Source organism: Mya arenaria, chromosome 17 (assembly GCF_026914265.1).
Source record: "Mya arenaria isolate MELC-2E11 chromosome 17, ASM2691426v1".
In the NCBI taxonomy this organism is placed as follows: Eukaryota; Metazoa; Mollusca; class Bivalvia; order Myida; family Myidae; genus Mya; species Mya arenaria.
This window is the reverse complement of record NC_069138.1, coordinates 11,491,852-11,509,011: the sequence shown is the minus strand read 5'-3', so window position 1 is coordinate 11,509,011 and position 17,160 is coordinate 11,491,852. Positions and strand designations below refer to the sequence as shown.

The following is a 17,160-nucleotide window of genomic DNA, read 5'->3' as shown; positions in this document are numbered from 1 at the left end:
TTGTGTGTTTGTGATTTTCAGGGTTTTTTTAATAAATAACCTGACTATTATCAACTTCATAAAAAGCATTAATACTAAACACTCTATTCTCCATTCTAAGTGTAACATTTTGCAAATACTCCCCGGAATAAACACTCCATCCCTCCTCCGTAAAAACACATACCTCCCTTTTTCGTGATTTGGCACATAATGCTGTGTCCGTTGTTGACAAGCTTGACTTCACTCTCTGGAGTGTAGTTGGTCGACAGGGGGTTGGATCCCTGGACGTCGGAGTCATACTCCGCCGCTGACGTCACGATATCGATTGGAGACTGACGTTCGCCGTTGGCGATCGGGAAATCCTTGCCCCAAGTCGATGGGCCTGGAAGTAGGTGAGAAAGATGAAACTTAAGACGTCTGTGCTATTTTAACAGTACTAGTTATGTTTTGAAGCTTGTATTGCTATTTAGCTGGTTGCTCTGTTAGTAATGCGTCTAGTTTGCATAAAAAATCATTGCTTAATACATGAATACGCATGCGTAGAATAGCATACATGTATTTAAATCATGACCAGAATACGCCCTCTCCAAAACAATGAAGATCCGGTAGTCTAGTCATACTGTCTATAACAGAAGAATATTTTTTTTGGAGTAACAACATTTTTTATCTAATGCTGCTTTGGTTAACATATTTTAAAATACATTTCATTTTTTTTTCTGAAGACAACTTGAACGCCTTTCCCCTTAGATTAGAATTTCATTTTTACATAAAGTCTTATAGCAAAAAAGAAAAAACTACCAAAACTCCTGGTTTCTGGACAAGATTTGAACACATTTATTTTTGTTTGGCAAAGATAAATGATAAACCCTGTGTGCTCATTAAGATAATACATGTTTCATTATTGTCCTGTGTGCGTCATATTGGACAATGGTATTAAATAAAAGATACCCTTTAACCGCACACCGTGACATTTCGTCCGGGGTTTAAAAGGTTAAACTAGTCAGCATATCTGTCTTATAATTTCAGAACCATTTTATTTAGATTCTTTAAAGGTGGCGATAATTACTATTCGCATTTCATTTCTCTTATAGGTATTATTATTGGAGTGCTGCCTATGACACTTCGATTGTACATGGTCAAAAAGCCGAATGTAGTTCAGCTTTTTCCTTAAGGTGTCTATGGGTATAATTATCATAGTGCTGCCGATGGCACGTCGATTGTACGTGGTCAAAGAGCCAAATATAGTTCAAAAGTCATGAAAAATAAGTTCGTCATCAGCATTAATAAACAAACGAAATAACCAAAACCATATTTAAATCCAGATGAAACTGGATTTCTTCACAGGCCTGGCCCAAATTATTTGCATACAGCCAAATAGTTTAATTGAACACATGGCCTTCGTGATAGCCAGTTAAGCGATTTTTCTGACGGTTAGTTTTAACAACGTAGAGTGACCGGGTCGGGACAATGTCATGGGAAAACAGGCACTTTATACAAAACCAGTGATTCAAATCTTACGCAGGACATTTAAACATACTGTGTGAAAACAATTATGAAGTAAAAATATCAAAATCGGGATTTACGAATCAAGAAGTCTAGTTTTTGCACAAACAAAATTTATACAAAAAGTATGCAGGATTTAAAAATAAAATAAAAAAAATAAAACGTTTACCATTTTTCGTCATATATCCCCAATGCGCCATATCTGTTTTCTTTAATCCTGAAAAAAAATCATCATCATAATTTGCAATAAATACAGTTAAGGACACTAAAACTTAAATATTAAATTGAACTTGATGCCTATAATAAGTATAATGACAAATGACCATGATGTTGATGCTGATTCTTATGCTTATGCTGATCCTGATAATGTTAATGATGACGAAGACGAAGACGATGATGATGATGATGATGATAATGACGATGATGATGTTATAGCTCATATTCTTGTTATTGTTTTCCATTTAACTACCACTTGATCTCATAACCTTTAACTGGTGTCTTAAAACTTGAAACTTTTACTTATGAAGATACTTATACTTCCAGTAAAGAATTGATATATCCTTAGATTTCACATTCAAGCACATACACATTTATATGTACAGTATTATATAAACATTGCAATCTTTAACCTCAGCCATGACCGCGATCGCTGATAAGCCGGCAAGGCCGGTGATAATTAACGGATAGACATGCCAGATTGACGGGTAAAAAGGCAGATAAACTCAGGTTGTTCAAAATGACGAATGAAGTGAGTTTTTGTATCATTTGTTTATTACTTAAAGCTGATGTATGATTAGTTTACCGTGTGCCTTGTGATAAAAACACATGTACGGTACATATTATGCTCGTAACGCATAAGGGATATACACCATACTTCTTTTTTCCTCAAAACACATGAGCAATAAACACCAGTCTTCTCGCTGCCTCAATCACATGTGCGATATACACCGTTATTCCAGTTTCCACTGAACGGGTATTTGATTTACAAAAGGCTTCATTGATATGTCTTTAAGTAGATTCTCATATCATTTAGAGTGCATAATATCATTGGTATTTCCTTAAGGAGTGTCTTATATCATTGATATTTCCTTAAGTAGTGTCTTATTTCATTGATATTTCCTTGGGTAGTGTCTAATATCATTGATATTTCCTTAGATAGTGTTTTCTATCATTGATTTATCCTTAAGTACGGTCTTATTTCATTGATATTTCCTTGTGTAGTGTCTTATTTCATTGATATTACCTTGGGTAGTGTCTTATATCATTGCTATTTCCTTAAGGAGTGTCTTATATCATTGATATTTCCTTAAGTAGTGTCTTATTTCATTGATATTTCCTTGGGTAGTGTCTAATATCATTGATATTTCCTTAGATAGTGTTTTCTATCATTGATATATCCTTAAGTACGGTCTTATTTCATTGATATTTCCTTGTGTAGTGTCTTATTTCATTGATATTACCTTGGGTAGTGTCTTATATCATTGCTATTTCCTTAGGTAGTGTTTTATATCATTGATATATCCTTGGGTAGTGTCTTATATCATTGATATTTCCTTGGGTAGTGTCTTATATCATTGATATATCCTTGGGTAGTGAAATATATCATTGGTATTTCCTTAAGTTGTGTCTTTCTTTTAATTGAAGCACTGGAATCATATTTTTATGAACATGATACATATAACAATGTGAAAAAACAACATGTGTTTCACTTCATATCATTACATTGACTGCAATGTATGAACATTTAAATTAACAGAGACCTTAGCGGAGAAACATTTCTTATTCAAAGAAATCACAATGGAAGGTAAATGTTTTAATGGGCAATGTAGTACAGGAAATCGAGATAACGTGTCGTCAGATTAACTTTTTTCTGGATGTGTTAATAGAATTAATGCGCGGGGGTTAAAAAATGCGGCGTATGGTGTTATGAGGTTCAAAATAGTGCGAATTAAAAGACCACTTAATTTAAATACGTTCATAAAATTGCAACGTTAATATTAACTTGAAAGCAAGCCGAAAAATGTGAAAATAGTTCTTTGCGAAGAAGTGAGGGGATTTGTTAATCACAGATAATTATGCAGAAAAGGAAAATGTGTTGACTTAAAGAGCCTGCCATACTTTTATAACTACAAAACCTCAAAACGTCCTCAGCCGATATAGGGTTTCATTTCAAGTTATTTACACTAGCAATACACTTGCCATATTAAAGCAATGGTAATATATCCTAGTACATAAAGGTTTATCATTTAATGTTATAAATCTAGCTAATTATCTTAAAATTGATCAATTTCCATTGACTATATTTTGTTTATCGGTAACAGTCTGGTGCCACTCATTTTCTTTGGATTCTGTTTGTATTGCCTTTGAGCCAGAATTGTGAAATTTTGTCACGCCTACAGCCTTTAAAGGCCTTCAGCGCTTTCATTAATAATTTACAACTTGCCTAAGTACTCGTGAAGTTGACAATAAAAAATGCTTATGCAGAGAATAGGACAGTCGATATTTTCAATTAACCATTTGAAACATTTATTTCTAAATTATACAGCATTTAATAAAAGAGTCATAGCACCTGTTCAAATAAACAATGTGGCATTCCCATTCGCAACAGTGAACCGAGTATAAAACTAACATCACGACAAATTGTTTTCATATGTAAATTGATACTTTATGTTAACGGGTAATTGACCATATTTGTATCAAAGGAAATTGAAACTCTATGTACATTATATATTTACACTTGGGTATTGTACTCGTATCGACATTCCCACCCTCAAGTGGTTGAAAAGTACACATTTGAAACTACCATATACAATATATACAACTATTCAAAAACATAACTATCGCTTAAAGCGAATAATGCTTCTCATATGCCCATTTTCTATGAAAATTCAGAAAATGTCATACAATGTGCTGGTAGAAGGTAAATGGTTGTATTATTTTTATACACAAGTTGGTAGGAATCATAACGTAAAAAGATATGCTCAGGTTTAAGAATTAACTTTTAAAGTAAATTTAAAGTAACAAAATAAAAAGCAGCAGTTGTAATTCACAAATATCCAAGATATTTCTAAATCTATCAGATAAGGGGAGTTTCAGGGGGAAACAACATGCAGCACAAGATTATATTTCTGGGTATGCACTTCTTCTTATTGCCATTTACCTACATTTCAAGTTTCATTTCAATCCATTTAGTATTTTCCATCAGGTTAAGGGGAGATAAGTAAAAGCATACACAGGGCAGGATTATGGTTCTTATGCTTATGTTTTCCTCTGTCTCACATTGTAATCTATTTTTATTTGAAGTTTCATTTCATTCCAAAATATGGCCAGGAAAAGCAGGCAATTATGAAAAATATTTTTTTATGGGGAGATAACTTCAATGAATGTGCGCTGCACTTCCTCCAATTGGCAATCTATACACTTAGTTTTATTTCAATATCATTAATAGTTTTTAAATTATTCTGCGGACAAGGGTATGACGGTCGAAATGACGCCCGATTGGACAGAGAGCTAGACGGACGGGCGAATTGGCGGGTGTATATTATCACTTCGGGGAGCATAATAAATTAGAGACATTATGTACAAATCTTATAGCAATCGAATCATTAGCGTTTTATTACCGATACATGTACATGTATTAGTTGACGTGCAATATTAAGAAATAATAACTTATCATGAAACAATCGGTTTTACGACTGTTCTTGTGATGGAAATACCTCTTCCGTTTGTTCCTTGTTAATAAAGCATTCACCAAAGTAAACATGCTGTCAAAGACAACTTTTATATCTTTATAATGGCAACATTTGCAGCACTTACAGTTGGTTTAATATCAATCCAAAGAACATTAAGTTTCATGTATATCTTTAAAATTGGAACAAACAATGTTCATTAAATATATCATATTTATATCATCGAAACTGATATCAATTGCCAACCTTTGAAAATTCCGGCGTCTTCAAGTGAAACTAAGATTTAGTCTATCAACGGATCTTTTTCTTTCCAACATATATGTTTTGAATACTTTCGCTTTTTTGGTATATTTCTATGACATTTACGTATTGGTCCTTTTACCTTCAAATGGCTGAATCATACAGAAAAATGTTTTGTTTAGTTTAACGATTCGCGTAATTTGAATCTATGTCCAAATTGAAACAAGCAGTCGATAGCTGTCTCTATAACGAACTGTAATGAGCTGTCTCTGTAAAGAGCTTCCATAGCATCGTAAAGTAATTGTTATCGCCGCAATTGAGAGTATGCTTAATTGCAATACTGATAGCAAATTACAATAGTATCCAGGGGCGTAGCTTCCTATAGGCCGTGTAGAAAAACCAAAAAAAAAAAATGCCAAATCTGCAATAAAAACTGAAGGCATAGGAGGGTGAGGGGCTAAAATATCAAATTCCGACAAATGAGCTTTAATATATAGAAAACCTGTATTTCAAATATATCGTTTTCCTTTGCAACGCGGCATTAATGTTTCGTTTATAATTTATCGGAAGTTGCATACCAGTGGTCTGCGCGTTCACGCTTTGACGCCGTGCTGGTACATTAAACATTTCCAATCGGCTTGGTTTGCGGGCGCTTAATTATTTGAAATTGTAAACTGTCTGGCGCCAATGTTGCCAGACATAGTCCTACGTATCCTGATTTCGATAGTCTCACTTTGACTTCAATAGATAAAGATACCAAACAACAACAGCTAGACGGAACTTGGCAATTATGCCTCCAGTACCAGTTTCCACCCGAGTGTCCGAACTATGATGGACACAGTTCAGGACATTGGATTCTTGTTCAATTTTTCAGAAAGTCGTCTAGCAGCGTTTCAGGACAAGCTTTCTACTGAAGTCGCAACGAAAGAGGAAATGAACCGGCGCACTAAGCTTCGCTCGTAATGTGAGACACGATGGTTCAGTCGTGCGGACGCACTCGAAACGTTCCAAAATGCGTCCCCCGTTGTGGTCCACGCACTTGAAACTATTAATGAAGACGGAGACGAGAAGGCCGGCCAGTATTTGCCCGCTGTACTGCGCTTTGAATTCATTGTCTCACTTGTAGTGGCGCAACACATTGGGTACTACCGTGAACCTGACAAATCTTCTTCAGAAGGAAGGCAATGATCTACTACACGCTGTTGAAAAAACAAACGTAATTGTCAAATTGTGCAATGACTGGAGGGCTGATCCTGATGTGCAGAATGGACTGTACATGAAAGCAACGGATATAAGCTCAGGCTTCGACATTCAACCATCAATGCCAAGAAGAGTTGGTCGACAGCAAAACAGAGCAAATCCCGAGGTGCAAACACCATCTGACTACTTTTGAATAACCTTGTACAATGTCTTCAAAGACAGAAACAGTGCACAACATTTATTGCCTTCAAAACTGGAAATTCTGTAGGACGACATGCTGCCATCAATTTATGCTGCTAAGGCCCCTGATCGCCACGAAACATTTGACATTAGATGGAGCATCGCAGCCGCAAGTTTATCTAGACTACAAGAGACCACGAAGCACACCAACAAGGACCTGTATCCTAGCATATTTACAATATTAGAGGTTCTTCTTACTATGCCACCAACATAAGCCTCTTGTGAAAGGTCGTTTAGATGAATGAAACGAATAAAAAACTTCTTGCGAACGACAATGAAAAGCGACAGGTTGTCATCCTTGGCCCTTATCCACAGCCACAAGAGCATGATCATAGATGTTTACCGCGTCATCAATGTGTTTGCGTCGCGACAATGCAGGAAGCTAGAGTTTTTAATGATCCCGGAAAGTCAACTGTGCTGTAGAAAGTGACATATATATATATATATGGCATTGTTTGTGCAAATACACATATGATTAGCTTAGATTTTGGCAACAAAATGCATAAATATTGAGCGAAATTTAATTAATAAAATGTTCAATGTTTTACTTCTATGGTCTGTCTTCTTTGGCTAAAATACGTTAAAAATTAATTTAAGGTAAAACATTATGATATTGTTGCTCTCTTTAATGTTTTTACAACAACGAAATAAACGCCAAAACGCACCTACTATCACTTAGCTAAGCAAATTTCCGGGGGTGGGGAGCGTGCCCCCGCACCCCCTAAAACGTGGCCTACACATATATTTTCGTCAAGGTACGCCCCTGAATACAGATTGCAAACGGCAATCATATTGCATACAACATGTCGATTGGAACACCTCGTCCATTTTCGATGTCAATTGGCAGCAGTGTTTCGATTGACAGCATGTGTAATTCCAACAAACACGATACCTCAATATAAACAAAAGACAAAATACCTATATTAAACTGGATGTGTATAAGCTTACAACCAACAGGTGTTTAAAACATATCAAGAATACTTGGAAAAATATCGCACAAAGTAGATACATACCCAATATCAACCATTCACACATCTGATATCGGTCACTTTTCAACAATGTAACTATATGGGAATTATTTTTTTCGTATATAATAAAGATATATATGGAAACTTGCCTTTTCAATTCCAACTAAAGCGCACAAAAATATACTAGAAATCTCAGTTACCGTTAACACACACTAGACAAACCTTCTCACTGTGTGTGCAGATGAATGTGTGAAACAAGGAATTGGATCGATCGAAGAAATCTTCAGTTCTGGTAATAGAACTGCACGGTCAGTTCCAGATCTAAAATAAATAGCTTCTGTAGTTGATAATTATCTGAGAAATAAGCTTGGAAGATCCGATTCCATAGAACCAATGGAGAGTAATTAATTAGTCGAAAGGTCTTATAGAGCTTCCTAAGCCAGTCATGGCTATAAGCATTAGCAATTGCATTGGTCGATTGTATTTTAGATGAGTAAAAGACGCTATGAAAGCGGAGACAAATTATTGAAACGATGGAAAAACGGGCGCGGGTTCTCTGTCTATTTTACCGGATTCAAACTATAGCATTTAGGTCAAGGGATGCATACACAAGCATTTCTGATAATCATAAACTGTTTGTTTACTACCGATAGAAATCCTTGTTATACGGCCTTCTACTAGCCATTCGTTTGGCCTCTTTACGTCTTACTACATCAAATACTTCACAGACGAAATTGAAAAGAAGTAGTTTTACTCTTAAACTTAGATATATAAATATAATTTGCAAAAGCATCAATAAACTGAACATAAATCGTAGGATGCATTCAAAAAATCGGTTCATAGTATTATCTAACCACAATCGACATGCTCATCAACGTTTGCAATTGTTATCATCGGAAAAACTCACTGCTATCGACAACCTTGTTAGCAGCACAATTTTCTAAATAATGCCAAGATGCAAAAAAGAGAAGCCATCTAACAGGAAGTGTAAACATATGTTAATGAAATGTTATGTAGACAATGTCAACTTATACTAGACATCTCTAAACAAACACGTGCAGATGAACAAAAAAAATGCATTTCCAATTAAAAATGTTTATCATTTCCAAATTATATTTAACACACGAACACGAGGGCTGAAATACTCCGAACTATAAACAACGGTGGAAGCTTATCACATTATGTGAACAGACAAATATGTGGAAGAGGGTCAGCGACGGACGAGTTCTTTCTGCCTTTAATTGGCGCCTCGCTTCAGCGAGACGCCCTTTATATAACGTTTTCTAGAGATTCACATGGTAGGAGCGTTAGTTAATTACAAAATAAATAATTGTACATCGTTTTTTTTCTTAAAGTTTAAAGATGAACTTTTTTGAATAACGACAAAAAATGCGAGCATTGATAAGTAGACAACTGTCAAGGCCCCTTGCGAGCATCGATTTAATGACATGTTAATTGACATGTTAATTTCAAGAAAAATCTAGTTCATTTATAACAAAGGTCAGTTTGACTATGACCCGTGTGTATTGTTTGAAAGATTGGCGTTTTTTCTTTGTTCAATTCCATTTCAGCTTTCAGCATCAACCTGTTTCCAATTGCATTTCAAAAGCTCATAACAACCGAAATCGAAAAAAAGTTATTAATTGAAGTGTATGGGCATAGAACTAATCTATTAGTTATCTCTGAATATAATTCGTCAAACAAAATATTCTGAATTCACATAAAAACGTTTATGCTATTGTTCGATGGTAGCATAATGCATCAAATATTCATCTTTAAGGGTATTTATATCATTCCTATTGTTTATAGAAGAAAACTTGACAAAAATGATTTTCCACCAGTCTTGGATGTAACACCCTGATAAGGAGACATAATAGGAATGCATATGGACCGTTTTAATTTCCATGGGGTCTTTGCATGTCCACTTTAAGAGGACTGTGATATTCTATGCCTTTAAAACGATAGAATCAGGCTTTTTGTCCAAACCTGAAGTAGAATTGGAGGAACAACATCGTTTTGTTTTTGCTCTTAAACGCATTATGTCTTCGTAACCCGTGTTGCAGAGGTTAAATACAACTAATTATCGACTGATTGTTCTATTTAAAAGACATTGAAACAGTTGCCTAATTTATATACTTGATTTTGGTAATATAATCAGCGTTGTATAGATCTTACCAAGTTCATTGCCAACATTACAATTTGACTACCAATTTCAGCTCCATTTGTAGACTAGTCTTTAGAAATCCTGAACAATACACATGGAGCATACATTCAAGTTGCCTTTAATATTAGGGATTTTGGATAAGTTTGTTTATGCCTGATCTAATCCTAAACAATGAGTAGACTTGTGTCAACAAAGTACAAAACTACAGTTTGTTAAAACAAATGGGTTATTAATGTGGGATCATATCGTTTAAATAAATGCGCTAAATGACTGCGAGATTTTGATCTAAACGACAAAATCAATGCGACCCTATTTAAAGACAGTGAATTGAATTGGCGTTGTCACAAATTTCACGGGTCGATATTAGTAACCCTCTCTACATGGTATCCCACTGTAAAGTAAATGATCTTTCTAGACCGAGTTGCTGCAGAAAATCTCTACATTTGGCACTGTCTGGTGTATTCCCCTACTTTAACCACGTCCACTCTGCACCCGAAACTCCTCAAGTCATAACACTGGACATGAAAGCTTTCTAGCCCTGATAATGCCTTTCTAACTAAGAATTTGACAAACATATGCTCGGTATTTTTACGCAATCATGTAATGTGTCCCAGTGATTCTAGTGTTTTGGTTAAAGTCATAAGATTAATATTTTAGAACCTGTTCAGTGGAAATAGCTTGAATGTAATACAATTCACAGACCCATGCGAGGGTAACATAATCATATCACCTGGTGATAAGCGTTATGTCAAAGGGTAACAGTACGGATAAGCTTATGTAGTTTTTGTGAGAATTTTACATAAAAAATCACGCGAGGTATAATGATAAACAATATCGCAGTTGGAGTTTCGCGGTGAATTTGTTTCTGTAGTAGAAAATGTACTATTAAACATACTGGTACGTAATCCTATTGTTGACAAATTAATGTAATTGTTTATACACGCGTTTTTCCTTGTGTAAACAAGGTCCTGCAGCTGCGTTTCTCAGAATACAAACAATTAGGAAATGAGCCTTGAGAATATGTATAAACAGAAAATAATCGAGAATAAGAAATAGACCAATTGCTCGATGACAGCGTGTGGCATCTGGTTTTAATACCTTGGACAAAAAACTCAACTGTCAGCAAAGTAATATTCCGTTGTTTGTGATTCGATCAATTGCTGCAATATTTTTCTGTACTGTGTGGTGTAACCTATTGTTCAAAAGAATTGCTTAATGTAAGCATTATACAGACACGTATATAACGTAGCTATGAAGCCCTTCTTTTATCAACACGGATATGCTTTTAAGTATTTAAATGTTCATAACTTTAACTATTCTTAACTAAGCAAAATATATATGAACGGTGACTTTTTTCATATATATTTTGAAGGGACAGACGACCGAAGAAGTGCCATATTTTTACACAATAAGGCAAATGTATAACTTTTGAAGTACAATCATAAAAAAACGATAGTTTAAAATGCTCAACAAGCATTTACATTTTGAACAACAAATTCTATCTGGCAAGATGCCCAAGGCTGGGAAAATTGATGGTGAAAGATAAACATAAACTGCAAGTAGTGACAGAACACGCCGCAAAATGCCGCGCTATGTTTATCTGACTTGATTCATTATTTTGAAAAATTTGCGTATCCTGTCGTTGAGTACTTAAAGTAACTTTATTTTTTCTGTTTTACTTCAGGTTTATTAGGCTTATACTTTTAAACTTGCATTTATTATTAAGTATTGGGGCACATGTGAGGTTGACTACTCATAAACTAGTTTAAACATTTGCTAATCAATATATTCCAGTGCATGTTTGGTATGTATATTACCTGCGAATTTGAGGGGGGGGGGGGGGCGCACTCGGTGCCAGTCCGTACCTCTTTAAATCGTCCAAGTTTACACCAATATCGCTGAGAAAATGGTAAAATCCTCTCAGAATGCACCATATAGGACTTGAAAATTATATTTTTTCTTGCTGTAGTACCGACAAAAAACCTGTCTACGTTTTAATTGCGGTTTTCAGGGGGTGGGGGGGGGTCAAATGTTCAGAGATTGTAGCCCAAACGTGTGTGTACGTCTCTGCATCGATAAACTCGTAGCTTGTTTTGACTTAAATTTTCATTCAGCAAGCTTAAACAACTTAAAATTAAATTAAGAAATTTGAGAAGTGGTTTTTATCTTTTACAAATGTTACAAATTGTTTGGAGAGCGCTAATAAACGAAACCTGATATCAGTTATTGTGAGTAAAGTTGTATTCACTCGATATTTTCAACAAAGTAAACAGGACATATATTTAGCATCACATGCAGTAAACAATTGCTTGCTTCAAAATATGGAATGTAACACTCCAATAATATACTTTATGTAGACTTTGTTGTAGCGTTTTGTTCTAAAATAGAACACATTGATACATTAGTAATGGTTCAAATATATTCCATACTAGTATACTAAAATAAATGTATCAATATTGATGCGAAAAACTAAAGAAACAAGCTAAGTAGCAAAAAGTTGAAACATAAACCCAGTTTAATGGCACTGGGTAAATGCCAAACTCTGCTAATTTTGTTTCAGCAAATTATATTGTTGTTATTTCCATGATGGCAACATAATATCACTGGACTCGAGTGGATATCATGATGATTATACATTTGACAATAATAGCATATGTTCACTCATAAGCGATCACTGTAATATGTTGTAAAAAATAATTAACTTGCAAATCATTATAAATTATTTTTATTCAAAAGAAAAACATGCAACATATAATTTCTCTACTTCACCCAACTGATAATTGCACTGGTTTGCAATGCAGTTTACCAACATGCTTAATATTTCCACACGTTTTAATTCAAAGCGAATGCACTGTTAAGTTACTTAAATTAAATTAATTAAAATACAAAAAAACTCACCCTTAAGACTTCTTTGTCCTAACAAAAGATCTAACCACTTTGCACGCTACCACAAAAGACTTGAAATGGCTGGGCTAAGGTATTGACTACTGTATGTATAGAGCTAGCGATAAGGACGTTCAAGGCTTTAACAATAATTGAGTTATTTTAGCCCGTATTCTATGGTTTATTAAATACCTATATTCTATGGATAGAATTGAATACCAATATGTCTAATAATTGTACAAACATTATCAAATACAGAATATGAGACACAGAATAATTTAAGCTATATCACGCCGTATTTTAGTTTTAGTTTTGGTTGCGAATTCCAACGAATACAACTTCAAATATGATCATGATCATTAAACATTTGTCCCAGAGGCTTTAATTGCCCTATTCACAAAAAATGATGATGATGATGATGATGATGATGATGATGATGATGATGATGATGACGACGACGACGATGACGATGATGATGATGATACAAGTTAGTTTTTTCCATTGAACTTAAACATTAATCACAAAACCTTTTATCACTAAAGTCTTATAATTTGATCTTTTTACTATAAAATATACTTACTTCACGTATAAAATTGAATTATATCCTTTTGTTTAACCTTCAAGCTGATTCAACATTTGTACAATATATGTATTGTAATCTTTGACCTTGACCATGACCGCTGTCGCAGATAAGCCTGCAAACGTGGTGATAATTAACGGGTAGATATGCCAGATTGATGAGTAAATGAACTCAAAGCAGCGTCGGTATTGTCTTACTTCCTTAGGAGTGGAAGGAATGCATTCACGTTTTCATGACAAGGATAAATTTAAAAAAGTGCAGGCAAATAAAATGTTTTTCACATCATAATATTAAATTCACTGTAAAGTATGAAATATTAGATTTACTAAAAATAGCGGCGAAACATATTCTTATTACAACATATTATAATGGTAGTAAACAACTTCAATTGTGTATGGACAATGAAGTTTTACAAACTTAAAGATTCTCAGTTTAAAATTGACATTTTGTCCGAGTTCTCATGAAGTAGACACTCACATTAGCTCATGCACGGACTACGCTTGTCGAAATTTTCAGTCTATTATCTAAAACATGTTTTGCATTCTAAAAGTCAAAGTGGATTTGTCTAGCCGAGTTGATTGCTAAATTATACAGAGTTGAATAAATGAAATAGCATCGCATATGATTAAATTAAAATGTTTAATGTGGCATTCCAGTTCGCACCAGTGAACAAATATAATACTTACATAATGACATCATGGCCAATTGTTTTCACTTGTAAATGGAAACTTTATGTTTACTTTATGTTAACGGGTAATTGACCATATTTGTATCATAGGGCATTAAAAATGTGTATGTGATATGAATGCCCAGTGCCACTCAACCGGGTTTATGTTTAAACTTTTTGCTAATGAGCTTGTTTCTGTAGCTTTTTGCATAAATGATGATGATGATGATGATGACTTAAAGCTAACAACTAGTCACTTGAATATTTTTTTCATAAAGCTCGTATACAAAATGAAGAATATGGTTATTTATTACTACATGTATTGAATCTGGTTTGTGTTATTTCTCTTACTCTAATAGCTTCGGATTGCGACCTGTTCAATAACTGAAAGCCTTTGCAGCAAATTGACAATTCTAACATTGACCATTATTTGACCTAGGTTGAGCACTTAGTTGTGTTACATATTCTGGACAAGCTAGTTATATTTTCTATTATCAATAGAGCCTTGGCATTGAATACAGGTTAGCAGAAATTGTTTGTTTTAACATTGATAATTATTTGAATATGTCTAAACACTTATTTGTGTAACATAATCTTGAATGGCTAGTTACAGTATTTATTATCTATTGAACTTGGCATGGAAAACAGGTAAGCAGAGTTGCTTGTACTAATCTCTACCAGAAACAAGATGTTGTTTATATTGGCAAGGAAAATGCCGTAAATGTGTCCCAGTAAATGAGTGATGTCAACTTCATCATTCCGTTGTATTCATCGTTGTTTATCATAAAATTCTAAATGTCCTTTGGAAACATAAAAATTCAAAGAATATAAATATCCATCTTCGTTTGTGTCTATATTTAACCGCATCGGAAAAAGCGACACTGTCAATGTCAATTCCTACTTTTGTCTTTTTACGTTTTGATAATGTAAAACGTCGTGACTATAAGTCTACTTTCAATCCTTTCTTGCTTGCCGATTGGGCTCAGTCTCAGTTTCGTTTTTAGACTGTTCATTAACAGTTATGAAAAGGTCCCTAATATTATTCAATCTTGGTCGATTTCTACACTTAATGCTTTCGGAAATGAATTGTATCTGTTTTTGGTTTTAGAATAATTCTACACGAACACAGCCCCAAACGAACCCTGACTGAAGTGGCATGTTGAAACAGAGTTTACCATTCATGCAGTTAATCTTGAAAAAACAAAACTCGATCCCTCCAACACCTTATCTTATTTCTATCTCAAATCATTTATAGGATTACAAACGCATGTCTTATCTGGTACATGCCAGCTTTAAAGGGTGATATACAGTCAGTAGTATTACGGTACTTTACAGCATCTAATATTTTTGTTTGTTAAAACAAATGTGGTATTAACATTGGATTTTATTTTTTAAATGAATGCGTTAAATGACTTCGGGATTTTGATTTAAACGACAAAATTAATGAGACACTGTTTGAAGACAGTAAATTGAATTGGCGTTGTCACACGCTTTACGGGTGAACATAAGTAACCCTCTCTATATGATATCAGATTGTATAGTAAATTAGCTCTTACTAGAATGAGTTGCTGCAGAAAATCTCTACGTTAAGCACTGTCTGGTGTATGTTCCTTCTATAACCACATCCACTGTGCATTTGAAAATCATCAAGTCATTCTACCGGTCAGAAGAGCATATGCTAGCCTTGATATGTTTTCTTAATTATAATTCGACCTGTTTCTTTACTCAGTCTAGTCTTGTGTCTCAATACTAGTTATTTAGTTTAAAAATACAAGATTCAGCGGAAATAGTATTGACAATTATACAAATAACGGACCGATCTTTTAATTGCGCAAAACAAACAATGGGAATTTTGAAAATGTGGCTCGAGTCTCAATACAAGAAAAAAAATCAACCGATAGCGGACAGTAATGGTCAGTTTGGCACAATGAGAAAAGGTCGATATAGTCTATAGAGGTCTGAAAGCTTAACTAGGGATTCCGAATAAATGAGCGACTTTGCGCAAACTTGGTTGTGGATTACGAGTCAATAATATGTAACTAATCTGTAAGTTTTCAGGTTTTTTCTTGATTGCTTGGGTTTGGCCATTGAGCAATGTGCCGTAAGAATTTTTATATTATACCTTACGGAATACCTATATGTGACTAAATGTACCTTTACCACAGCCTATGCACGTTGGGTATAACAATAAACAATATCGCAGTAGGAGTTTCGCTGCTGAATTTGTTTCTGTAGTAGCAATTGCACTATAAGAGATACTGGTATGTAATTCTTACTGTTTACATATAAATGTAATTGCTAATAAAAGTGTTTTCCTTGTTAAAACAAGATCCTGCAGCTGCGTTTCGCAAAATACAAACAATTGATAATTAAGCCTTGAGAATATGTATAAACAAATAACGATTGAGATTAAGAAATAGATCTTGCTTCAAGAAAGCGTGTGGCATCTGGTTTTAATACCCTAGACTAAAATCACAACTGTCAGCAAAGTAATATTCCGTTGTTTGTGATTCGACCAATTGCTGCAATATTTTCTGTACTGAGTGGTGCAACAAACTAATTGTATTCAGTATACATTGTACATACACAAATGTATTAATGTAACCATAAAGTTCATATTATTAAATGCTTTTACTAAGCAATAATTTATATGAACGGTGACTTTTTTCATAGCTATTTTGAAGGGACAGGCGAGTGAGGAAGTGCCATATTTTCACCCAATCAGCCCATTGTATTACTTTTGAAATGCCCCTACAAGTATCAATATTTTAAACCATCTCGCTAGATGTCCAAGGCTGGGGAAATTGATGGTGCAAGATATACATAAACTGCAAGTAGTGACAGAACACGCCGCAAAATGCCGCGTTGTGTTTATCTGACTTGATTCATTATTTTGCAAGATTTATGTATCCTGTCGTTGAGTACTTAAAATAACTTTATTAATTCATTTGTTCTGTTTTACTTCAGGTTAGTTAGGCTTACCCTTTTAAGCTTGCATTTATTATTAAGTATTGGGGCACATGTGAGGTCGAGTACTCATAAACTAG

The 17,160-nt window shown here is 34.4% G+C and overlaps 1 protein-coding gene across 8 annotated transcripts in view; it reads right to left on the bottom strand.

Annotated features, from left to right (window-relative positions):
• The window catches only part of LOC128224661 (carbonic anhydrase 2-like), a 37,640-nt gene that overhangs the window by 5,765 nt on the left and 14,715 nt on the right, over positions 1-17,160 (bottom strand). For 3 of the 8 annotated variants that reach the window (XM_052934616.1, XM_052934619.1, XM_052934615.1), the window contains exons 2-3: positions 1,652-1,699; positions 164-361 (exon numbers count right to left, since the gene is read on the bottom strand). In XM_052934616.1, coding sequence (XP_052790576.1) covers positions 164-361; positions 1,652-1,682 — 229 coding nt within the window. In that variant the 5' untranslated portion in view covers positions 1,683-1,699. Of the gene's footprint in view, positions 1-163; positions 362-1,651; positions 1,700-2,013; positions 2,036-8,041; positions 8,141-12,881; positions 12,949-13,446; positions 13,472-17,160 lie in introns of those variants that run through there. The other 5 variants (XM_052934613.1, XM_052934617.1, XM_052934614.1 and 2 more) reach the window with 5 other exon arrangements.